Source organism: Sturnira hondurensis, unplaced genomic scaffold (assembly GCF_014824575.4).
Source record: "Sturnira hondurensis isolate 20B ecotype Veracruz unplaced genomic scaffold, ASM1482457v3 Scaffold0018728, whole genome shotgun sequence".
Classification (NCBI taxonomy): Eukaryota; Metazoa; Chordata; class Mammalia; order Chiroptera; family Phyllostomidae; genus Sturnira; species Sturnira hondurensis.
Window position 1 is genome coordinate 20,116,732 of NW_028091359.1, and position 25,973 is coordinate 20,142,704.

Here is a 25,973-nt window from a genome sequence, read left to right on the forward strand (position 1 = left end):
AAGGAATACATAACTGATTGTTATGTATTCCTTGATCAAGGAATATGTATTGTTATGATCAAGGAATACATAACTGAATACATTAAATTGTTAAAACAATTTAATTTGGCCTTGGTTGGTGTGACTCAGTGGACTGAGTTCGAGCCTGTGAACCAAAGGGTTACTGGTTCAATTCCCAGTCAGGGCACATGCCTAGGTTGTGGGCCAGATCCACAGTAGGGGGCTCATGAGAGGCAACCACACATGGATGTTTCTCTTTCTTTCTCCCTCCTTTCCCTTCTCTAAAAATAAATAATCAAAAGCTTTAAAAAATTTTATTTGATTTATAAAATTTCATTTTAAATTTCACACAAAACTTGATTTTCTTAAAAGAAATCAATGCTAATTGTTAAAACACCACAGTTATAAATTAGACACCCCATTCCCCAAAATAGAAAAAATATATAAGGTATAAAACTTTTATGGTAACAAATCACTCAATTCCTCATGTATCTGTGAGTTGTTCCTTGAAGGAAACCAGAAATTATTTTAAAAAACCCAAAAACTAAAGAGAAAATTCATCTTACATGTGAAGACATGGAAACACATTTCATCCAGATCCAAAACATCAATCACTGGCTTGCCCCACCAAAATTTCAAGGAAGACATTCAGAGGCAAATGCTCTAGGCAAAGATCACTCTTTGACAAACAGGGGTTGGTCCTAAACTTGTATGTAGAACCCTTAACCATGGATGGTATGGACTATATACTAACCTCAAATATCATTTTTATAACCACCAACTAATCTTGGCCAGTAAGACTTTATTATTTTTTAAAAGATTTTAGAGGAACAAATATAAAGGATACAAGGACAACAATTTAGAAGGGTGGAAATGGGAGGGAGCAGGGGAGCAGGGGAGCACGGGGCGGGGGAGGATGGGATAGAAGTAACAGACACAGAACTATACTTGAAAAATAATTAAATAAATTTTAAAAATAAACTAATGAAAACTATAACATAAAAAAGATTTTATTTACTAATTTTTAGAGAGGGGAAGTGAGAGAGAAAAAGGGAGAGAAACAGCAATGTGTGTGTGGTTGTCTCTCACATGCCCCCTATTGGGGATGTGGCCAGCAACCCAGGCATATGCCTTGACTGGGAATCAAACCAGTGACCCTTTGGTTCCCAGGTCTGCACTCAATCCTCTGAGCCACACCAGCAGGGCAGCCAATTAAACTTTAAAGAGAAGAAAATCTAGTGTTTCTCCCAAGGGTTTAAGTAGTTAGCCCATACCAGCCACTCCAGGCCTGTTTTCCCTGGTCACATCTTGGTGCAGAAGAATGGAAGCTAGAGATACTCCTAACCCAGCGGAAATTCAGGCTCATTTTACTGCTTCCTCATTAAGTATTCTGAACAGTCTAGTAAAACACAGGACAACTGATGGCCAGAACTTTTAAGCTCTCTGACAGTCACCATGATTGCTAAATTTTCTCTCATGTTTACATGCAGGCCCTGATGGTACAGAACACACACCTCCTTGAGGATATGTGGCACTGTGAGGGAAAGGATGGCAAAGGGTACTCAAGCTCCTCTCAGAGGCCAGTTATTTAGCTACCTGTCAGCCATTCTGGTAAGCCACAGTCGCTTAGAGTAAGGAATTTCAAGCAGCACTTTCATCTTTGCAGGGGAAAAAAAAAATCCAGACCAGACCCCAGGCCCTTGATTCTCACATGATTGCCTCTCTCTTTATACTTCAATTTTATTTAAAGCAAAACAGACACATAAAAAAATTTTCTTCAGTTGCTTAATGATAAACACAGGTAAAAGGCCTATCTTACGGGGGGAAAAATCAAGTTTCTCAGTTCTTAAGACCACAAGACTTGCATTCTAACATCCTAACCCCCTCAGACAGCTGAACGACATTTTACATGGAAAAAAAAAAAGAACGTGTAATTATAAATAAAAATGGAAAGTGTATAATCATAGAATTAGAGCAAACTGATGGGAGTCTGGGGGAAGAATTTATATAAAACCCTAATTAGAATTAATGTGATTTTAGCACCAGTGCACCTTATGAAGAGCTAAAATCCATTAACCTCCTATATCCCCAAGTGTTATTCTAGAAGGGTTAGGGCATAATTGAAATAAATTAGTACCAAATAGGCTCTCAAGCTTTTTAAGCTTTCTATAACCCATCAAGCCAATCTTCTGCCATTAACATAAAAGAGCAAAAGCTTTTGTTAAACTCCGTTATTTTTATATAGTTCTTAGCTTATACGGGTTGTTTATATTTTTGAATGTTGAAAGAATCACATATTTATCAATATTAAGTGAATCATTTACTGGATACCTACTATGTACTAGAACCTTTGTTAGGCCTTGTTAGTAAGCACAAAAGTAACAGGCTCTGCACTTTGCAACCTAGTGGTAGAGAAAGACATTAATCAGACAAGTGAATGTGTAGTTAAAAGCTAAAAAATAATGCCAAGGAAGGAACATGGTTTTCCAAAGCTCATAATCAAGGAACTTATGCTGAAAGGTCAGAGAAGGCTTTCCTGATGAAACAGGCTTGAGTTAATAACTACTATAAATGAGACTATTTCATAAAGTAAGGGTGGGAAGATCCACCTAGAGGGAACAACGTGTACACAGGCCTAAAGGTATAATGCCTTCACAGAAGAATTAAAGAGTGCAGGAAAAAAAAAAAAAGAGAAGCACATAAAATGAGGCTTTAGGGAGGCCTAGAAAAGAGGGCAGAAATCAGACAATGAAAATTTTCATAGGACAAGTCAAGGTTTTGGGTATTTGTCACAGAAACGATAGGAAGCCATTAATAAGTAGTAAAGATGTGATCGCATATGAGTTTTACTTTCTGGAGAATGGAATAGAGAGGCACCAGAGTGGATAACAAGAGAGTAGATGAGAAGCTTATTCTACACACCAGGAGAGATACTGGTGACTTGAACTGGGATGGTGGCAGTGGAGATGAAGAAAAGTAGATGATTTAAGAAATATTTGAGCCCTAGCTGGGGTAACTCAGTGGACTGAGCTCGGGCCTGCGAACCAGAGTATCGCAGTTCGATTCCCAGTCAGGGCACATGCCTGGGTTGCAGGCCAGTTCCCAGCAGGGGACTCATGAGAGGCAACCACACACTGATATTTCTCTCCTTTTCTCCTTCCTTTCCTCTCTAAAGATAAATAAATAAAATCTTAAAAAAAAAGAAATATTTGAGAGAAAATCAACAGGAAATGGTGACAGACATTCTCAGTCAGGATAGGGAGAAGTAAGTATCAAGAATAACAGGGTGGGATGTGGTGATTCACTGAAATAAAAAACAAAGGAAGCGCCCTGGCTCCTTGTGGCTCAGTGGATTGAGCGCGGGCCTGTGAAACAAAGGGTTGCCAGTTCAATTCCCAATCAGAGCACATGGCTGGGCTGTGGGCCAGGTCCCCCCATAGGAGTTGTGTGAGAGGCAACCACACACAGATGTTTCCCTCCCTCTCTTTCTCCTTCCCTTCTCCACCTTTTTTTAAACATTAAAAAAAACAAAACAAAAAAACAAGAGGATCAAGATTCAAAAGAAAGAGTACGAGTCTGGTCTTCGACATGGCAAAGTCTAAAATGTTTTGAGATATTCAAGTTTCTCATGTATGTGACACTAGAAAAGTAATCTGAATTGGAGAAATACATAAATTTGCAGGTTATTTGCATGGAGGTGGAAATGAAATGATGTGGATGAAATTGCCTAGTGGTAAGGTACTAAATAAGAAAAGAGCTAAAGACTGAGCTTTAGTATTTGAACATCTAGTGGCCAGATACAGGAAAGTGAGCCAGAAAAGGGGAGAAGAGAGACTAACAAATGAAAGAGGAAAACCAGGAATCTGGGGTCATGGATGCCAATGGAAGAGAGCGTATTAAAAAGAAAGGAGGGATCAATAATGAATGCTGCTAAAAAGGCCATGTGTGACAAGGACTGAAAATGCATGCAAATGTCAAAGTTAAACATTTACTATCTAAAAATAGCGTTTGCTATCAACTATACTGTATTTTAAAAAAGAGCCACAAAGCTTTTAATTTTTTTCATAAAGGACTGGTAAAGGCCACAGAATTAAAAAGGAATTTAAATGCTATCAAATAGAAACATCAGCTATGACAAACATATAATACATTTATAATTGTAAAACACACCCTGGCTTCATTTCTTTCTGTATATCCACTTACTCTTCTAAATGAATCAGATTGAACAGTCTTCTCCATTGCAGAAGTTTACAATTGAGAACATCTTACTCTAACTCAGTGACTTTTCCTCACATTTTAATTTTGGATTAAATACCCTCTACAAATAATCATTCAAGAGGTTCTTGAAAGTATTCAGGCCCACATGATCTTTTATCGAATGGCCATCACTAAAAGACACAATATGGAAACTACGTTACTAATGCTAAATAATTCAGAGTAAAAATAATACCCAATATACACAGATACTAACACGGTAATCTGAAAAGCTAAGAAACAAGAGCTTTCATTTTGCCTCTAACCCATCTGCTCCCTCCCTATTTGGTGCCGACAACTTCTTAAGAGTAATCAGTGGCAGAAAAGTGCTGGTATAGGAAGTAAGAGCAGCAATATCTATAGTCAGATTCTTTCATGAATAACCAGAGGAGTTTACAAAGAATCTGACCTTGAGAAATTTATAAAATTTACATTTAGTAAAAAGAATTTAAAACCACATACCTATGTCAATTCCTCTTCGAAGAGTACTTTTATCAGAGTCCTGATGACCAATCAGATCTTCTACCCAGTGAATATAGTTGAGTCTGGAGGGAACTGCGGGAATTAGTCTTTCCAATGGAATATCAATAGAAAGTCCAAAATCCTCCCTCAGGAGGGTACAAGTCAGAGCTCTGACTGCTTCAGGGTCTTTAAAATTAAGACTGGGGTGGAGAAAAAGAAGTAAAACTGATTAATAAGATTTGCTATGCTGTACAAGCTTCATGGCAGCCAGGCAATACCAAATACCCATTTGAATGTCCCAAGAGATGACACATAAGAGCTGTGTAGAGTATTCAGCACAGAGGCATCCATGCAAAGATGTTTAATACATTGACAGTGCATAAACACTATAAAAATTTCCACCCCAAACAATGCATTTTCACAGTGTCTCTCTTGCATTCCTGCCTGACTGACTCCTTACCTAGCTATGCGACTTAAGACAACTTGAGCATTATTTCTTCAGCTGTACTATGGGGATAACATTACCTATATCATAGTGCTTCTGAAAGAGAATCTGTAAAAAGTACGTAGCATAATGCTCAGTACACAGCAACTACTTTGGCCAGAAACGCTAGCCATTTTTACCATTATCAATTAACATGATTTGACATTAGCAGTCTTTGAAAATTAAACCTAGAAAGAAGAAAAAATGTTTAATAATGAAAATAGGATATAACAAATATTACAAATATCAAATTTAAAATGTGATCATTTTTAGCAGCTTTACTGAGGTATAATTTATATACTATAAAATTCACCTACAGTATACCATACATTAGTTTTTAGTATATTCACAGAATTTTTTTTCTTAATATATTTTATTGATTATACCATTACAGTTGTTCTATTCCCCTCCCTTCATTCCCCTCCACCCGCACACTCCCTCCCCCACCCTTCTCCCCCCTTAGTTTATAACCACGTGTCTCAAGTTCTTTAGATTCTATATTTCCCCCACTATTCTCACCCTCCCCACTACCTATTTTCTACCTACCATCTATGCTATTTTCTGTGCCTTCTCCCCCCTTCTCCCCCTCCCACTCCCCTGTTTCTAACCCTCCATGTGTTCTTCATTTCTATGGTTCCACTCCTGATCTAGCTGTCCTCTTGGTTTGCTTTTGTTTTAGGTGTGGTTGTTAATAACTGTGTGTTTGCTGTCCTTTCACTGTTCATATTTTTCATCTTCTTTTTCTTATATAAGTCCCTTTAGCATTTCATATAATAAGGGCTTGGTGATGATGAACTCCTTGAACTTGACCTTATCTGAGAAGCACTTTATCTGTCCTTCCATTCTAAATGAAAGTTTTGCTGGATAAAGCAATCTTGGCTGTAGGTCTTTGGATTTCATGACTTGGAATACTTCTTTCCAGCCCCTTCTTGCCTGTAAGGTCTCTTTTGAGAAATCCGCTGACAGTCTGATGGGTACTCCTTTGTAGGTGACTGTCCCCTTATCCCTTGCTGCTTCTAGGATTCTCTCCTTCATTTTGGTCTTGGCTAATGTAATTATGATGTGCCTTGGTGTGTTCCTTCTTGGGTCCAACTTCTTTGGCACTCTCTGAGCTTCCTGGATTTCCTGGAAGTCTATTTCCTTTGCCAGACTGGGGAAGTTCTCCTTTATTATTTGTTCAAATACGTTTTCCACTCGTGGCTGTTTCTTTCCCCCTTCTGGTACCCCTATAATTCGGATGTTGGAACGTTTAAAGATGTCCTGGAGGTTCCTAAGCCTCTCCTCATTTTTTTGAATTCTCATTTCTTCATTCCTTTCTGGTGGGATGTTTTGTTCTTCCTTCTGGTCCATTCCATTGATTTGAGTCCCCGTTTCCTTTCCATCACTATTGGTTTCCTGTGCATCTCCCTTCATTTCAATTAGTTTAGCCTTCATATGTTCCTCTAATTTGTGACTTTGTTCCTCTAATTTGTGACTATAATCTACCAGTTCTGTGAGCATCCTGATAAATAGTGTCCTGAATTGTGCTTCTGAGAGGCTGGCAATTTCTCGGTCGCTTAGAGTTATTGGCTCTGGGACTTTGAGTTCTTCTTGTGCCATCTTTCGGGTTGTTCGTGCCTGTTCCATAGCAGGATCAGAGCCCTAAAGTGTTCACTAGAACAGGGCAACTAAGTCGCTGGGTTGTGACGTTGTATGTGGGGGCGGGGTCAAAGAGGGACAATGGCTCTCACTGGTATTGCAGGGCAACTAAGTCGCTGGGTTGTGACGCTGTATGTGGGGGCGGGGTCAAAGAGGGACTATGGCGTCCTGTCCGCCGCCTGCCGCCACGGCCCTCACCGGTGCCGCAGTTGCTGCCGTCACCGGGCCCACGCGTTTCGTCCCACTGCACGCGAGTGTGCCACCGCCGTCAGCCCTCGCCCCCTGGGGCCTGCGTGGTCTGTCTCACTGTGCGCGAATATGCGCCTGCGGTCTGCCCCGCACCCCAACTGGTTCCCGTCTGCCTGCGCGCCTGGGTCGGGGGCCCTGTCCTGCCCGACCCTGCTCGCTGCTGGCTCCGCCCCTCTTACCATCCCGTGGAACGGTTAGATGTAGTCGGACTTCCGTATAATTCAATTTTCTTTCGTTTGGTTGTGTCTTTGTTTCTCCAAACCTTTGTTGTATTCAAACTTGGTTGTGGGAGAAGGCACAGTGTTTCCACCTATGCCTCCATCTTGGCGGAAAGTATATTCACAGAATTGTGCAATCATCACCACCATCCAATTTTAGAACACTTCCATCAACCCAAAAAGAAACCTCATGCTTATTTGCAAGTCATTTCTTCTTTCTCTTCTCAGCTCTAGGCCACGACTAATATACTTTGTCTCCATAAATCTGCCTTTTGTTGCTACTTCAATAAATGAAATCATACGATACATGTTCCTTTTTCTGGATTTGTTCACTTAGCACAGTGATTTTTAACTTTTTTCATTCATACATAAACTAGTTACTAAAATTCTGTGGCATTCCAAAAAGTATATTGGGTTGGCCAAAAGTTCATTGATTTTTTTCCCGTAACATGATTTTAATAGCACTTAGTTGTCTTTAACTTCATTCGAAACAATTTTGTTAAATTATATTGTGACAGCTGTCATATCAGCATACATTAAAAAAAGTTATCAAAATGGGTGAATTTTTGTGCTATTTTAATATTGAAGATGGAAGAAAATATGCATTATTTTTGGCATATAATGCTTTATTATTTCAAGCAAGACAAAAATGCACTGAAACACAAAAAAGATTTGTGCAGTATATGGAGAAGACGCAGTGACTGATTGTGTCAAAACTGGTTTGCAAAGTTTCTTGGTACTATTGACATTTTGACCAAATAATCCTTTCCTGTGGGCTGTCTTATGCACAGGAAGATGTTTAGCAGCACCACTGGCCTCTATCCACTAGAAGCCAACAGCAGAGATAGCCAACATACTCAGAAGATCCAAGTTGATAAAGTTATTGGTGAAAATTAAAAATGTCTCACTCTGGCTGGCGTAGCTCAGTGGACTGAGCAAGGGCCTGCGAACCGCATGATCGCGGTTCAATTCCCAGTCAGGGCACATGCCTGCGTTGCAGGCCAGTTCCCAGCAGGGGACTCACAAGAGGCAACCATACACTGATACTTCTCTCCTTCTCTCTTTCCCTCTAAAGATAAATAAAGAAAACCTAAATAAATAAATAAATGTCTAAACTTCTGGCAAAGATGGAGGCATAGGTAGACACACTGTGCCTCCTCCCACAACCAAAATAAGGACAACAAAAACTTAGGAACGAGTAAAACCACCAGAACTGATGTAAAATTGAAGTATATGGAAGTCTGAACATCAAGAAGTTAAAAAGGAAACATTCATCCAGACTGGAAGGAGGGGCAGGGAGGACCTGCGGCAAAGTGGTGGCTGGCAGACCCGGTGAGGCAGGGGATTGTGGAGGGGCACGGCACACAAGGCAGCTGGGAGTCCGGGTGGTCCCACATTCCCGTACAGATAAACCAGGCGAAACTGGGGAGCAAAACAGACCACACAACCTAGGGTCCCAGTGCCAGGAAACAAAGCCTCAAAGACCAACTGAAAACAACTGTGGGGTTTGAGGCGCAGGGAGAGACTCCCAGCCTCACAGGAGAGTTTGTTGGAGAGATCCACAGGGTCTTAGAATGTACACAAGCCCACCCACCCGGGAATCAGCACCGGAAGGGCACACTTTGCTTGGGGGAAGTGGTGGAAGGGACTGAAATCCAACAGAGAGCAGAGCAACAGCCATTGTTCCCTCTCCGACCCCTCCCTGACATACTGTGTCACACAACCCAGCCACTGGGTTGCCCCGCCCTGGTGAACACCTAAGGTTTCTGCCCCACACTACATAACAGGCACGTCAAGACAAAAAAAAAAAAAGGCCCAAATGAAAGAACAGATCAAAGCTCCAGAAATAATACAACTAAGTAACAGAGAGACAGCCAACCTATCAGATGCACAGTTCAAAGCATTGGTGATCAAGATGCTTGCAGAATTGGTTGAATTTGGTCGCAAATTAGATGAAAAAATGAAGGCTACTGCACTAAGTTAAATGAAGCAAAATGCACGAGGAACCAATAGTGATGGGAAGGAAATTGGGACTCAAATCAATGGAGTGGACCAGATGGAAGAAAGAAACAACCAAACAGAAAAGAAAGAAGAAACAAGATTCAAAAAAATGAGGAGAGGCTTAGGAACCTCCGGGACATCTTTAAACGTTTCAACATCTGAATTACAGGGGTACCAGAAGGAGAAGAGGAACAGCAACAAGTGAAAAAGATATTTGAACAAATAATAAAGGAGAACTTCCCCAATCTGGCAAAGGCCATAGACTTCCTGGAAGTCCAGGAAGCTCAGAGGGTCCCAAAGAAGGTGGACCCAAGGAGGAACACACCAAGGCACATCATCATTACATTAGCCAAGATGAAAATGAAGGAGAGAATCCTAGAAGGAGCAAGAGATAAGGGGACAGTCACCTACAAAGGAGTTCCCATCAGACTGTCAGCTGATTTCTCAAAAGAGACCTTGCAGGCAAGAAAAGGCTGGAAAGAAGTATTCCAAGACATGAACAACAAGGACCTACATCCAAGATGGATCTACCCAGCAAAGCTTTCATTTAGAATGGAAGGGCAGATAGTGCTTCTCAAATAAGGTCAAGTTAAAGGAGTTCATCATCACCAAGACCTTACTGTGTGAAATGTTAAAGAGATTTATCGAGGTAAAAGATAAAAAAACGTATAGTAAAATGACAGCAAACTCACAATTATTAACAACCACAGCTAAAACAAAAGCAAACTAAGCAAACAACTAGAACTGGAACAGAACCACAGAAATGGAGATCACATGGAGGGTTAGTGACAGGGAAGTGGGAGGAGGAGAGAGGGGGGAAAAGGTACAGAGAAAAAGTAGCATAGATAGTAGGTAGAAAATAGACAGGGGGAGGGTAAGAATAGTATGGGAAATGTAGAAGCTAAAGAACTTATAAGTATGACACATGGACATGAACTAAAGGAGGGGAATGTGGGTATGAGAGGGTGTGCAGGGCAGAGGGGAATGATGGGGGGAAAATGGGACAACTGTAATACCATAATCAATAAACTATACTGAAAAAAATTAAAGATGTCTTTTATTTTATGGAAAAAACTGACCAGACTTTTTGGCCAACGCAGTATTTAATTTTTTGCCAATCTGAAAAGAAAAAAAAAGATGTAACTTTGATTCATTCACACTAGACAGCTATTGTTGTGTCGGCTGTTGTCATTTTTTTAATTTGACAATCAAAAGGAAAAATAGTCAGTGCCCCTGACTAAATAGTCAGGTATTGCATGTTTAAAAATTCTTCTAAGACACCTGTGTGCCAGTGGTGGCAAACCAGTTAAAAATTGCTGACTTGAACAATGTTAATGAGGTGTAAACATGGTATAGCATGTATCAGTACTTCATTCCTTTATACGGGCAAGTAATATTTCATTGTATGGACAACCACATTGTGGTTTATTTAATATACAAATAACCACATCTGTGGTTTGTTTATCCATTTACCACTTGATGGACATTTGGATTGTTCCTACTTTCTGGCTATCATGAACAATGTTGCTATAAATATTCGCATACAAGTCTTCACATGAGTGTGTTTTCATTTCCCTTGGGTAGATACCTAGGAATGGATTATATAATAAATTTAAATTTAACTTTTTAAGAAACTTGTGCTGATTTAACTATTTTGATATCAAAATGCTGCTAAAGTGAAAACCTTAAAAAAGAAAACCAACAGATCTTACTTATAAATAAGGCAATGAAAAGAGAACAGAAATAGTCACAGAGATATAAAGTATAGCACAAGACATAGTCAGTAATATTGTACTAACTATGTACAGTTCCAGGTAGGTACTGGAAATTCTGGGGAGGGGGAACATTTTGTAATGTAATATAATGATTACCTAACCACTAAGCTGTACAGGTAAAACTAATACAAAATAATATTGAATGTAAACTGTAATTGAAAATTTTTAAAAAATAACATTATAAAAGAACTGAAATTCTTTTGTTTCATTTTTAGTCATCAAATGACCATTTTGAAAAACTCAATTCTCTAATGCTTGAGTGCAAACACAAAAGAAAGTTCTATACACCTGGTTACCATGGAAACTTCAGATAGGTATCATGGATCCAAGCTCCTCCAATACCTACAGGAAAAGCGTTCTAGTATGTGACTTCAGAAACCTACCATAGAATCTAATCTTGGTTCTGCAACTGATTAGCCATGAACTTAAAGTCAATTCAGTTCTGAGGCCTCAGTGTCTCCATTTGTAAAATTAAGGAATTGGACACAATACCTTAAGGGTCTTTCCAGGTAAAATTTTATGGCCCTGTAAAGAACCCTGTGAACTAGTACTAAGGTAGTCATTTAAAAATTTATGGAGCAAATTAGAGAGATATGAAACAACAGAAACAGTTACTGAAGATAGATTTCAATAATCCTCCACTCTAAGCCCATAAAAATTCTTTTAAAAAAAAATATGTTATTTATTTATCTTTAGAGGGGAAGGGAAGGAGAGAAGGAGAGAAGTATCAATGTATGGTTGCCTCTAGTGAGTCCCCTGCTGGGAGCTGGCCTGCAACTCAGGCTTATGCCCTGACTGGGAATCAAACCGCAATCGTGTGGTTCACAGGCCCGAGCTCAATCCACTGAGCTATGCCAGCCAGGGCCCATAAAAATTCTTTATACTTCTGCTACATGGTATAAGCACACAGTAACATTACTGAATATATATTAAGAATATACAGTGTTTGTTAGATGACATGTCCTACTCTTAGAAAAACACCATTTTAATAATAAAAGAACTCGTGAAAAGAGCGATGATAGGCAGGATTAGATTTCAGGAATATAGATTTGTTAGTTGTATATACAAAAATTATACTCTATACTTGAATATAACTGTTTCTTGTGACCTTTAAGAATGCCCAGGTTACTAATTTACAGGGAGAAAATACGAGAGATAAAGAACAAAACTGTAATATAATCTATAGCAAACAGAAAGAAAATGGCCACAGTGAAATCTAAAGAGATACAGTAACAGCTTAGAAGCAATGACAATCACATAGTAATGAGCAAACCTAGGGTTCCAGAATTTTGTTCCCAAACAGCACAACCCACTAAAAGGAATCAGAGTTCTTTAGATAAATGGCTATTTTAGGTTTGGAGTCATGAAAGCACAAAATTAGTTTGGAATATTTTCTTGTATCAGAGAACAGAAAATGCTCAAAGATGAGGATAAGGATGAGTCAAAAGGACACAGGCCACCTTGAAAGGGCTTCCATTGGCCAAATCTGGAGCAATCTGAATGAAGAGTGCTAAAAAGGGATTATAGCCCATAGAATTAAAAAGTCCCTGAGCCCTGACTTTAAAGGGATTATAGCCCATAGAATTAAAAAGTCCCTGAGCCCTGAGCCTGGTGTGGCTCAGTGGACTAAGTGTCTTCCCACAAAACTGAAAAGTTGCCAGTTCAATTTTCGGTCAGGGCACATGCCTGGCTTGCAGGCCAGGTCCCCACTTGGAGGTGTGAGAGAGGCAAATGATCAATGTATCACTCATGCACTTTGATGTGTCTCTCTCTTTCTTTCTCCCTCCCCTCACAAAATAAACAAAGTATTAGGCAGAGAGGTAGGCAGCAAGGTAAAAAAAAAGCTGGCTTCAGATGTCCAGCAGGTTCAAAGACAAAAGAACAGTGACTCTGAAGCCCTTTGGGGAAAAAAGGATGTTACTCAGCAATTTTATACTCAGCCAAATTACACTTTAATCACAATGATGACAGATTAACATTTTTGAGCATACAAGAACTCAAAGAATATAACAGTTCTCTCGATCCTGTGAACTGTTGAATTTTTTCTTTCAAAAGGATCTCTTGATCCTTTTTCACTGTTGTGAAAAAATTCCCAATGGAAAAAGTTCAACCAATCGAGACATGAAAAAACTATGGCACAAGGACTAGCAGTGAGCATTGGAACTATTTTAAGCAGAGAGCTAAGATTAAAACACCTGTGAACTGTAGCTACAAAATACAATGTAAATGTTTGTCAGCTATGACAATGTACACATAATTAAAATTCAGGAGGGGAAATGGGAAGAGAAAAGGTATAGTACATTATTTCCTTATGTTTTATACATGGGGTCAAGATTTCTTCCAGCATTAACAAAAGCAGCAGAGATAAAAGCTGACATTTAAGACTATAAACACTAGAAAAATTTAGAGAATTAATACAATCAGATAAAATCATGTGACAAAGAAAGAGGAGGTAAGCCCTAACTGGTGTTGGTGTGGCTCAGTTGGCTGGGTGTTGTCCTGCAGAGCTAAAGGTCATGGGTTCAATTAACAGTCTGGGCACATGCCAGGGTTGCAGGTTACACCCCCAATCAGGGCACATCAAGAGGCAACTGATTGATATTTCTCTCCCTCCCTTCCACTCTCTTTAAAAATATATAAATAGCCCTGGCTGATGTGGCTCAGTCGACTGAGCACTGGCCTGCAAACCGAAAGGTCGCTGGTCTGATTCCCAGTCAGGCCACATGCCTGGGCTGTAGGCCAGGTCCTCAGTTGGCAGCAATGTGAGAGGAAACATCTCACACATCGATGCTTTCCTCCCTCTCTTTCTCCATCCCTTTTCCCTCTCTCTAAAAGTAAATACATAAAATCTTTTAAAAAATTCCCTTGAGAGAAATTCAAATTAAAAAAAATATATGTGTGTGTATGTGTAAATAAAAGAATAGGGAGGTGCAACCCAGATCATACAGTGTAAAGAAAAAAAAAGGAAGCAATCAGAACAGCCCAACATAAAACAAGTGTGAATATATGTAAACAGTAAATTCATAAGATTCAGATCATAAAGACAAAACCAACTATGATAGACTATGCTGTAAACAAAAACTATAACCAAATCAAAACCCAGAGATTGAAAACTGAAGCTTAAGCCACAGCATTCCAGTTAACTAACTGTAAGTAAAAAAGAAGCAGCAGTCATGAACCTTACAATAGATAACCTTACATTTTGAGGGGGAGAAAAGGATTAAGTGAGAAGAAGAAAAACCTGTGTAGGAACAATAAAAAATACAAAATGCTGGAGCAAAGTCAGGAGAACAATTCCAAAAATGAGTGAGTTTACAAAGACCTGTTTCTATAAAACAGTGAAAGTGTATTGTGTCAATATATGCTAACAATAAAAAGTCTCATTAATATTTATGAAATCTATTTAAAGGGATAGTAAGTCTCCCCCTAGACATCAGAAGTAGAGACATTCTAATTCTGTTGTTTGTGGGGACTGATAAAGAGAGAGTTAATCCATGGGCTAGCATGAACCTATTGCTGTTTCACTCGATCAGAGAGCAATTGCCTCAATTTTCAAATAAGAATAAAAACACCCAAAACCATGCACTACCTTTTTATTTCTTCCTTATTTAAAAACAGTACAAACTCAGGTTCAACAAATAAATGACACAGCAACAAAAAGGTGTTAAATACAAGAATATTGTATTTTTATTCCTGTGAAAGCAATCAAGCGTGTAAAAAAGATGAGCCAACTCTATTCCTTCCATGGCACAGTGATGAGTCAATTTTTACACATGGGAAGAAGTTCATATCTGAGTACCATACTATGGCATTCAAGTAAATTCACATTCTTTATCCTATAATAGTAGCTCAGTCTATAGTTAAACTTCACTGCTAACCATACAAAAAATATAAATCTCAATAAAATGGATTTATATTTAAGGCATTGAACATTTATAATGTTCAATGCCTTAAAATCTGAAATGTAAAATTTCATAACTTTTGTACTGAAAAACCTAATCTACATCCATTATAAAATAATCTTCAACAATATTCCTAAGAGCAGTATGTAACTGACTTAATTACTGTACTAGTACTTTTTTTTTTAAATTTAATATTTATTCATTTATCTTTAGAGGGGAAGGGAAGGAAAGAGGGAGAGAAACATCAATGTATGGTTGCCTGTTGTGTGTCCCCCACTGGGAACTGGCCTGCAACCCAGGCATGTGCCCTGACTGGGAATCAAACCGCAATCATCTGGTTCGTAGGCCCACATTCAATTCACTGAGCTACACCAGCCAGGGCCTGTCCTAGTACTTCTGAATGTTATTTTGTACTTGCGTTTAAATTAAATTGTGAAAATCAGGAATTGCAAACTCAAATATGTATAAGGTGCTACTTAAAACGCCGGTGCCTGACAAGATATGGAGCCTGTGCTAGAATGTAAATCAACACACTGAAGAAAGTCATGCAACCAAAGAAACTGCTGAACTAAATTAAATGTGGCACAAGGTCCTTTATCTCTGTGGCTAGTAAACAAAGACATTGAGGCCAAGCAGCCGCTCAATGACCACACTTTTAGCAGCTCTATGTCAAAAGACACAAGAGGACACAAATAACAATTTCAAAGGGTATGACCACCACTCTGTTCTAGGTAATTAATGTCAAGGGGGTTTGTAGCTCAGTTATGCCAAATCTCTAAAATTTTTAAATGAACCAGCAACCCATAATTTTATATTAAATTTGCCCGATTCTTAAAATCCATGTAGGCAATAAACAACTCGTAAGCCTTATGCAACACATAGGCTTACAGGTTGTACCCTCTAAGGAAATTATTTTTAAAAAGTTGGGGTATTTGGCTATTCTACACATTTAAAGATAAAATATAAAAATGGTTCACTCTCCTGGCTGGTGTGGCTCAGTGGATGGAGCACTGGCCTGTGGACCAAAGGGTCGCCAGTTTGATCCCCAGTCAGGGCATATACATGCTTCGGTTGCAGGCTGGGTTCTCAGTGTGGGGCACACAAGAGGCAATCACACATTGATGTTTCTCTCCTCCTCTTTCTCCCTCCCTTCCCCTTGTCTAAATAAATAAATAAATAAAATCTTTTTAAAAACTTTCACTCTCTTTAAGCACTGTTTTGCTCAACTAAGTTATATAGAATAGGTTAGATTTTTAAGAAGTTGTGATAGCTGGCATTCATTCCTTTATTCATTCAACAGATAGTCACTATGTGTCAAACTATGTACCAAGCATTCTCAAAATGCTGGTGATACCGCAGTAAGCAAAAACAGATATAATCTCTCCCTTCATGAAGCAGAGTCTGGGTAGAGGATAAGTATCAACCCAAGAAATCACTCAAATACATGTGAAATTGTAACTGTGAAGAATGTTGTAAAAGGTAGGTAGGTACAAGGTGCTATGAAACCTGCATAACTAAGTGGAACTGTCTTAGGAAGGTCAGAGAAGGCTTACCTGAGGAGATAGCTGAGCTAAGGAGAGAACAACAATTAACAATGGAAAGCACTAGGGGAAGGAAACATGCACTGCATTCTAGGGTCCCAGGTAATGAGAACAGCAGGTACAAAGACCCTGAGGCAGGAGAAAATTTATGGGGAATTCCAGGTACTGAGAGAGCCACTATGTCTAAAATGCAGAGGGCAAGGTAAGCATACATAGCTCAAGATGAGACTGGAGAGAAAGACAGGCCAGATCATGTAGAGCCTAATAATTAGGGTAAATACAAGTTTATCATTTAATATAGGACTCTATTGAAAGTGCAAGTAAAAGCTGTTATAATCACATCAGAAAATTATAATCTATGTTAACCATTTACATCTGGGATGAAATAAAGTCAGACAGGCAGACCAGTATGGAAGCATAGGCTCCAATTAGGAAATAATTGCTTTATCTGAGTCTAGAGGCTGGGCAAAAGAGGCAGTGGCAAAAATAGAAAAAAAAAGAAAAGAATTAAGAGAGATTTAGGAGAGAAAATGTACAAGATTTGGTGATGGACCGATATGTGAGGTGCAGGAGGATGTACTTCCTATGAGTCTGGATTGTTCAACAGGATAGACAGTGCCATTCACCGAAAGCAGTAACTCTGGCAGAGACCCGTTTCTGAGGAACAAAGTCATAAATCTGAGCTGCATCTGAGACATTCAAGTGGAGATACTGAGTAAGCAGTGATCTTAGGTGCAGAGCTCAGAAAACCAGTCTGCAGGGACAAATGTGTAAGTGGTTCACAAACAAGTGAGGCCCTGGCAAGGAGAGTGCTTAAGGGGAAAATACAAACTGAAAAGAGCTCAACACTGAGCCTTGAAGAATCTTTTAATGGCTGAATATATAATCAATTCAGGGAAAGCTACACAAGGAGACAGAAAAGGTAGAAGAAAGAAAACCAGAATATGTGGTATGGTGCCAAGGAAGCCAAAGAAGAGGTTGTCCGTGAAGGAGAACAGTGTGAGCTGAGTGACCTGCTTCTCAGAAATCAACTGAGAACTGAAACTGGATTTAGTGATCAGATCACGGGCGACCTTTTCAAGAGCTACTCTGGTAGTGGTAGCATTAAAAACCATTCTGGGGACTTTCGCCAAGTTGGAGGCGTAGGTGGAAACACTGTGCCTCCTCCCACAACCAAGTTTGAATACAACGAAGGTTTGGAGAACAAAGACGCAGCCAAAGAACAAAAAATTGAACTATACGGAAGTCCAACAACAAACCGCTCAACCAGACCGATAAGAGGGGCAGAGCCAGCAAAGGAGCTGGGGACAGGCAAGAAAGATCCCCGGACTCCAAACACCCAGGCAGCTCCGTCAGTCTGACCCAGTGAGGGCTCGGGGCGGCGAGCTGGCTGCAGTCACACATTCGCACGCAGATAAACCAGCAAAGGAGTGAGCAGTGAGACAGACAGTGTGGCCGGTGGTGGCGACAGGAGACAGCAGAGGAGGCTGCTATTGCTTTCCTTTGGCCCCGCCCCCACATACAGCATCACAACCCAGTGACCTGGGTGGCCCCGCCCTGGTGAACACCTAAGGCTCTGCTCCTCATACTTGCCTTGGACAGGCACAAACAGTCCAAAATATGGCTTAAGAACTCAAAGCGGATAACTCTAAGTGACCAGGAAACAGCGAACCTCTCGGATGCACAATTCAAGACACTGGTGATCATGATGCTCACAGAACTGGTTGATTTTAGCCACAAATTAGAGGAACATATGAAGGCTAAACTAGTTGAAATGAAGGGGAAATGCACAAGAAACCAATAGTGATGGAAAGGAAACTGGGACTCAAATCAATGGAGTGGACCAGAAGGAAGAATGAAACATCCAACCAGAAAAGAATGAAAAAACAAGAATTCAAAGAAATGAGGAGAGGCTTAGGAACCTCCAGGACATCTTTAAACGTTCCAACATCCGGATTATAGGGGTACCAGAAGGGGGAAAGAAACAGCCACAAGTGGAAAACTTATTTGAACTAATAATAAAGGAGAACTTTCCCAATCTGGCAAAGGCAATAGACTTCCTAGAAGTCCAGGAAGCTCAGAGAGTCCCAAACAAGTTGGACCCAAGGAGGAACACACCAAGATACATCATAATTACATTAGCTAAGATGAAAATGAAGGAGAGAATCCTAGAAGGAGCAAGAGATAAGGGGACAGTCACCTACAAAGGAGTTCCCATCAGACTGTCAGCTCATTTCTCAGAAAAGACCTTGCAGGCAAAAAGGGGCTGGAAAGAAGTATTCCAAGTCATGAAATCCAAACACCTACATCCAAGACTGCTCTATCCAACAAAGCTTTCATTTAGAATGGAAGGGCAGATAAAGTGCTTCTCAGATAAGATCAAATTCAAGGAGTTCATCATCTTCAAGCTCTTATTATATGAAATGCTAAAGGGATTTATCTAAGAAAAAGAAGATAAAAAACATGAACAGTGAAAGGACAGCAAACTCACAGTTACTAACAGCCACACCTAAAACAAAAGCAAACCAAGAGGACAGCTACATCGGGAGCAGAACCATAGAAATGAAGAACACATGGAAGATTAGCAACAGGGGAGTGGGGGGAGGAAAAGGGGGGAGAAGATACAGAAAATAAGTAGCATAGACGGTAGGTAAAAAATAGATAGGGGGGAGGGCTAGAATAGTAAGGTAAATATAGAATCTAAAGAACGTGAGACACGTGGTCATAAACTAAAGGGGGGAAGTGGGGGAGGGGGTGTGGAGGGGAATGAAGGGAGGAATAGAACAACTATAATGGTATAATCAATAAAATATATTTTTAAAAAAACCATTCTGGAACGAGAGAGAGATTAAGGATGTAAAAAAATGAAGACAGTAAAAACAGACAATTCTTTAGGGAGCGGAGCTGTGCAAGGGAAAAGCGAAATGTGGCCATGAAAAGTCTGGGGGTGGGGGGTTTCATTAAAAATTTTTTAATGGGAAAGTTAAACACGTTTAAAACTCAGTGGAAAAATCACAAAGGCCACATATATGAGGTTTCTGTAGAAACAAAGTGAATTAGTGATTGCTAGGGGCCGAGGAAAAAAGTGGGGAGTGACTACTTAATGGGTGCGAGGTTCCTTCTGGGGGATGAAAATGTTCAGGAATTAGATAATGATGATGCTGCTTGTACACCTTGTAAACATACTACCAAACTGTATACTTTAAAATGGTGATTTTATGGTATGTAAATTATATCTCTATTTTTTAAAAAGTCAAAGGGAAGAAGCTGGTAGAGAAGGATTAAATATTTAAGAGAAGGAATAGCAGACTGTGTAAAGTTCCTGTGATAAGGAGAAAATATGAGAGAAAGTAGATGGAGTATTTAATTGAATTAGAATATACTACTAGTAGTAGTAATAATAATATTTGGTTGTTAAACACAACCAAAGCCAAACCCATGACTTTCCATTGTGTTTTCCACTAACTCATTCCTCTTTACAACTGAGTTTAAAAAACTTTAACACTTCCCTGGCTGGTGTGGCTCAATCAATTGAGTGCCAGTCTGAGAACCAAAGGGCTGCCAGTTGGATTCCCAGTCAGGGCACATGCCTGGGTTACACACCAGGTCCCCAGTAAGAGGCACACAAGATGCAACCACACATTGATGTTTGGTTGCCTCTTCCTCCCTTCCCCTCTGTCTAAAAATAAATGAATAATTAAAAAAAAAAACTTAAGATCACCATGGGTTAAACTATAAGTAATGTACAAAAGCAAAGATCCTGAAACAGTGGAAATGATTATTATTGATAGTGCTAAATTAACCAAAGAACCCAAAATCCTACTTGCAAAATATTAAGAAACTACCTGGGTTATCTCTTAAATGTAGATCTCCATGCTAGCTAAAGAGCAAACAAGAAAAACCTGGTCATCCTAATATCTCTTTACTCTTTCCAAGTACAATTCAGATTACAGTAATTTTCTAGCAAAGCCAAGTGACTTATCCTAAATTCAATGAAACTTTAAAAAAAAGAAGTCCAATAGTTAAGTAAATGTGTTTTATATTTAAAAAAAAAATTAGGAATGACCTAAAATAAACAATAGTGAGTAGGACAGAAAAGTTAAAATACACCCACACAAGAGAATACTCCATAGTCATTAAAAGGAGTACGACTAGAATGATCCACGTATTCTTGTATAAACTGGGGTCCTTGATTTAAAAAAAAAAGCCACAAGTTTGAGTAAAAGCATGTATGTAGAAAATTGTCACATTCTGGTAAAAATAAAACAAAAGCAAAGCAAAAAAAGACCCTGTATGAATTATACATGCATAGGAAAAACAGTCTTGAAGGCCCTGGCTGGGTCCTTCAGTTGGTTAGAGCATCGTCCCAATAAGCTAAGGATGTAGGTTTGATACTCAGTCAGGGTACATTCAAGAGTCAACCAATGAATGCATAAATAAGGGGAACGACAAATCAATGTTTCTCTCTCTCTCAAATCAATTTTTAAAAAGTCTTGAAGGGTTAGAACCACTTCTCAATGTGGAAATGTGTGGGTAGACGAAAGGAGTAGAAATTTTCATACTCCTCATATTTTTGTATTATCTGAACATATTTTATATAATATCATCTTCATAAGTGTTTTGCAACTATACAAAAAATGTTTATAATTGTCATCAAGTGGTGGTAAAAACAAGATGTATGACTGTATCTCTCTCAAAATAACAACCGCAAAGCCCTGGCTGGGTGGGTCAGTTGGTTGGAGCATTGTCCTATACATCAATTCCTGATGAAGGCACATACTTCAGTTGCAGTTCTCATCCCCAACTGAGACACATTGAGGACACAACCAATAAACATTACTCTCTCACACTGATGTTTCTCTCTCTTTTTCTCTCTCTGTCTCTCAAATCAATAAACACATCCTTGGGGGAAGATCAAAAAAATTGAAAAAAAGGCCCTGGCTGGTGTAGCTCAGTGGATTGAGCTCGGGCCTGGGAACCAAACAACCACGGTCAGGGCACATGCCTGGGTTGCAGGCCAGTTCCCAGCAGGGGACTCACGAGAGGCAACCACACATTGATGTTTCTCTCCTTCCCTTCCTCTCTAAAGATAAATAAATAACATCTTTGAAAAAAAATAGTACTGCAGCTTGATCATTACACAGCTTCATGAAACTCTTGGAGCAAGAGAAGAAGCAATATATTGTTTCCTTAGTGTCTTCTGAGTTATTTATAGAAACAGTTCTGTTATTCAAAAAAATATGTATGTATTTACTTTGACGGACTAGAGCATACAATTTATTAATAAGGAACCACATCCTAATCACCAAAAAGTACAACATGCACCAAGCAGAGGCTAGTCTAATTGAAGAAAGAAAGCTGAAAAATCAATGAAGAGTTGATTCTTACACTTTACCAGTAAAAAAAAGAAGTGTTAAATTCGCCCTGGCTGGTGTAGCTCAGTGGACTGAGCACAGGCCTGCGAACCACACGATCGAGGTTCGATTCCCAGTCAAGGCACATGCCTGGGTTGCAGGCCAGTTCCCAGCAGGGGATACATGAGAGGCAACCATACATTGATATTTCTCTCCTTCTCTCCTTCCCTTCCACTCTAAAGACAAATGAATAAAATCTTAAAAAAATTAAAAAACGTGTTAATTTTCCTACTTCTAAGAAAACACAGACACTAATTTGAGGGCTGGAAATCTTTTTGTAGGACAAAGTCTAGTCGTCCGACTTTACTAGTTAAGTATTTAGGTCACTTTATCACCCTGGGACATTAAAAAGTTCTGAGCATAGGGAAGATCTTTTTCATTCTCATTTCTTTTTTCTTTTTTAAGATTTTATTTATTTATTTTTAGAGAGAGGGGAAAGGAAGGAAGAAAAAGAGGAAGAGAAACACAGGTTACCTCTTGAATGCCTCCAACCAGAAACCTGGCCATCAACCCGGGCATGTGCCCTGACTGGGAATCCAAGCAGAGACCCTTGGTTTGCAGGCCCATGCTCAATCCACTGAGGTAAACCAGCCAGGGCTCATTCTCATTTCTGAGATCACAGGAACTAAAATTAGCTCTCACATGGAAATTAGCAATTTACTCCATCAGTCTTTGATGTTTTAACACCTCCAGCTTCACAAAATAGCCTACCACCAATAGGCTCATGTCAGATTTCCCTAAAATGACTCCTGAACTGCTTGCTACTGATGAATACAGTATTACCATTATAGATGACATTTAGAAGGATATATTCTGTGACTCGTGGTTAAACCATCAATCATTCTAACAATGAACCTCCAACACAACAAAGGTTGAAGCCTCCTGATTTTACTCCAACATGGGTTTCAATTTATTAGAGCTTCACCAAGATGATAAAAATGGTACAGCCACAAGGTATCAAAAAGCCCTTCAATGCTTGCCTCACCCTTCACAGACAAATGCTTTTTTTTCTTAAAAAGCCAGAAATTTTTTAAATCACGTGAGCCAGTATGTTACACAAAATCACCATTCTGAGCATTACAGTTCACAACCTGTTTGTCACTTTCTGTGCACATCAGTGCGGATATTTTGGTTTTAGTTTGAAAAAAAATTACGTTTTACAATCTGCAACATCCATTATTTTTTAAAAATGTTTTAGTGATTATGACATTAGAGTTGCCCATTTTCCCCACTTCATTAACCCTCCACCCTGCACACGCCCTCCCCCCATTCCGTTTTAGTTCATCTCCATGTGTCACAAGTTCTTTAGATTCTACATTTCTCATACTATTCTTGCCCTCCTCCCATTTATTTTCTCCCCACCGTCTATGCTACTTAGTCTCCGTACCTTCTTCCCCCATCTCCTCCTCTGACTCTATTTCGAACCCTCCATGTGATATCTATTTCTGTAGTTCTGCTCCTCATCTAGGTGTCCGCTTAGTTTGCTTTTGTTTTAGGTATGGTTGTTAGTAACTGTGAGTTTGCTGTCCTTTCACTGTTTCTATTTTTTATCTTTTTTCTTAGATAAGTCCCTTTAACATTTCATATAGTAAGGGCTTGGTAATGATGGCCTCCTTTAACTTATCTGAGAAGCACTTTATCTGCCCTTCCATTCTAAATGAAAGCTTCGCTGGATAGAGCAATCTTGGATGGAGGAAATCTTTGGATTTCATGACTTGGAATACTTCTTTCCAGCCCCTTTTTGCCTGCAAGGTCTTTTCTGAGAAATGAGCTGACAGTCTGATGGGAACTCCTTTGTAGGTGACTGTCCCCTTATCTCTTGCTCCTTCTAGGATTCTCTCCTTCATTTTCATCTTAGCTAATGTAATTATGATGTATCTTGGTGTGTTCCTCCTTGGGTCCAACTTGTTTGGGACTCTCTGAGCTTCTTGGACTTCTAGGAAGTCTATTACCTTTGCCAGATTGGGGAAGTTCTTCTTTATTATTTGTTCAAATATCCTTTCCACTCGTTGCTGTTCCTCTTCTCCTTCTGGTACCCCTGTAATTCAGATGTTGGAACGTTTAAAAATGTTCTGGAGGTTCCTAAGCCTCTTCTCATTTTCTTGAATTATTGTTTCTTCTTTTCTGTTTGGTTGTTTCTTTCTTCCTTCTGGTCCACTCCATTGATTTTAGTCCCAGTTTTCTTCCCAACACTAGTGGTTCCCTGTGCATTTTGCTTCATTTCACTTAGTGTAGCCTTCATTTTTTCATCTAATTTGTTACTAAAATCAACGAGTTCTGTAAGCATCCTGATTACCAGTGTTTTGAACTGTGCATCCGATAGGTTGGATATCTCTTGGTCACTTAGAAGTATTGGCTCTGGGGCTTTGAGCTATTCTTCTTGAGCCATAATATTTTGGCCTGTTTGTGCCTGTTACGTACATAGGAGGTATGGAGCCTTAGGTGTTCACCAGGGTAGGCCAACCCAGGTCACTGGGTTGTGACGCTGTATGTGGGGGCAAGGTCAGAGAGGGGCAAGGGCGTTTTTTTCTGCTATCTTTTGTATTTTGGTCCCCTCTGCTGCTTTCCACAAGCAAATTTGGCCCTTCTGGTGCTGGTTCCCAGGTAGGTGGGCTTGTGAACCCTCCAGGACCCTGGGGGGTTCTCCAATGAACTTTCTGTGAGCCTGGGAGGCTCTCCTGGCACCTCGACTCCCAAAAGTTTTTCCAATTGATGCTTTTAGGCTTTCTTCCCCAGCACTGGGGCCCTGTGTTGCACCATCGGTCTCAGTGTCCATTTTTTCACCTGGTTTATCTGCTCGGGAATGTGTGACCGAGGTCAGCCAGCCGCCTTACGCCCTCACTGGGTCTGCGCACTGCCTCCCCTCGCCCGGGATCTGCCAACCGCAGCCTGCATGCCTTGGTTGGTCTGTTCGCTTTTTTCTGCCACGACCCGTCTCTGCTGGCTGCCGACTCTGCCCCTCTTACCAGTCTGGATGAATGGTTCATTGTTGTTGAACTTCAGTACAGTTCAATATTCTGTTTTTGTTGCATTCTGGTTTCTAAATCTTTGTTGTTCATAAACTTGGTTGTGCGAGGAGGTACAGTATTTTCACCTATGCCTCCATCTTGGCCAGAAGTCCCCAACATCTATTCTATAGACTACATGCTATTCTGCTGTACAAAACTTCATTCTAAGAACCTACCTACTGCCCTGGCTGGTGTAGCTCAGTGGAATGCAAACCAAAGGATCGTGGTTCAATTCCCAGTCAGGGCACATGCCTGGGTTGTGGGCCAGTTCCCAGTAGGGGACTCACAAGAGGCAACCATACATTGATATTTCTCTCCTTCTCTCCTTCCTTTCCCCTCTAAAGATAAATAAAAAATAAAATCTTAAAAAAAAAGATTATGTGCTAAGAGATTTTACAAGTTTTCACATTGTATAATAATAATAATAAAAAAAGAACCTACCTACTGAGTATTTAAATTGTTTTCAATTTTTCTTGTTATACATAGCCTTGGGATAAACATCCTCAAATATATATATTCACTTACATATGCTTTTTAGAACTTTCAAGGTGCAATTCTACCAGTAGTTTATCACTGTCACTTAACTACATTGCGGCCACTGATGAACACTAACATTTTATCTTTGCTAATTTAGTCCATTTCCCCTTTTTTTGTGAATTACCCATTTTTATCCTTGACCTTATCTATTAAGTTTTTCTTAGTCTTATTAGTTCTATATATAAAAGAAGTTAATACTTTGTTACATACTATAAACATTTATATTGTTTTATCACCTTTTACCTTTAGTATTTTCTAATATGTAAAGTTTTTACTTCCTATGGAGTTAAATCCACCTCCCATGGAGTATTCTTAGAAAGACCAATCCTTCACCCAAAGTTATAGACATTCACCTTTATTTTTTATCTGGTACTTAAAAATATATTGAAATATGCCCTGGCTGGAGTAGCTCAGTGGATTGAGCGCAAGCCTGCGAACCACATGATCACGGTTTGATTCCCAGTCAGGGCACATGCCTGCGTTGCAGGCC

At 39.6% G+C, this 25,973-nt stretch overlaps 1 protein-coding gene across 2 annotated transcripts in view; it reads right to left on the reverse strand.

Moving 5' to 3' along the window:
• Positions 1 to 25,973, reverse strand: part of METTL16 (methyltransferase 16, RNA N6-adenosine) — a 79,361-nt gene that overhangs the window by 43,403 nt on the left and 9,985 nt on the right. For both annotated transcript variants that reach the window (XM_037070187.1, XM_037070186.1), the window contains exon 3: positions 4,717 to 4,916. In XM_037070187.1, the coding sequence (XP_036926082.1) occupies positions 4,717 to 4,916 (200 nt within the window). The remainder of the gene's footprint in view (positions 1 to 4,716; positions 4,917 to 25,973) is intronic.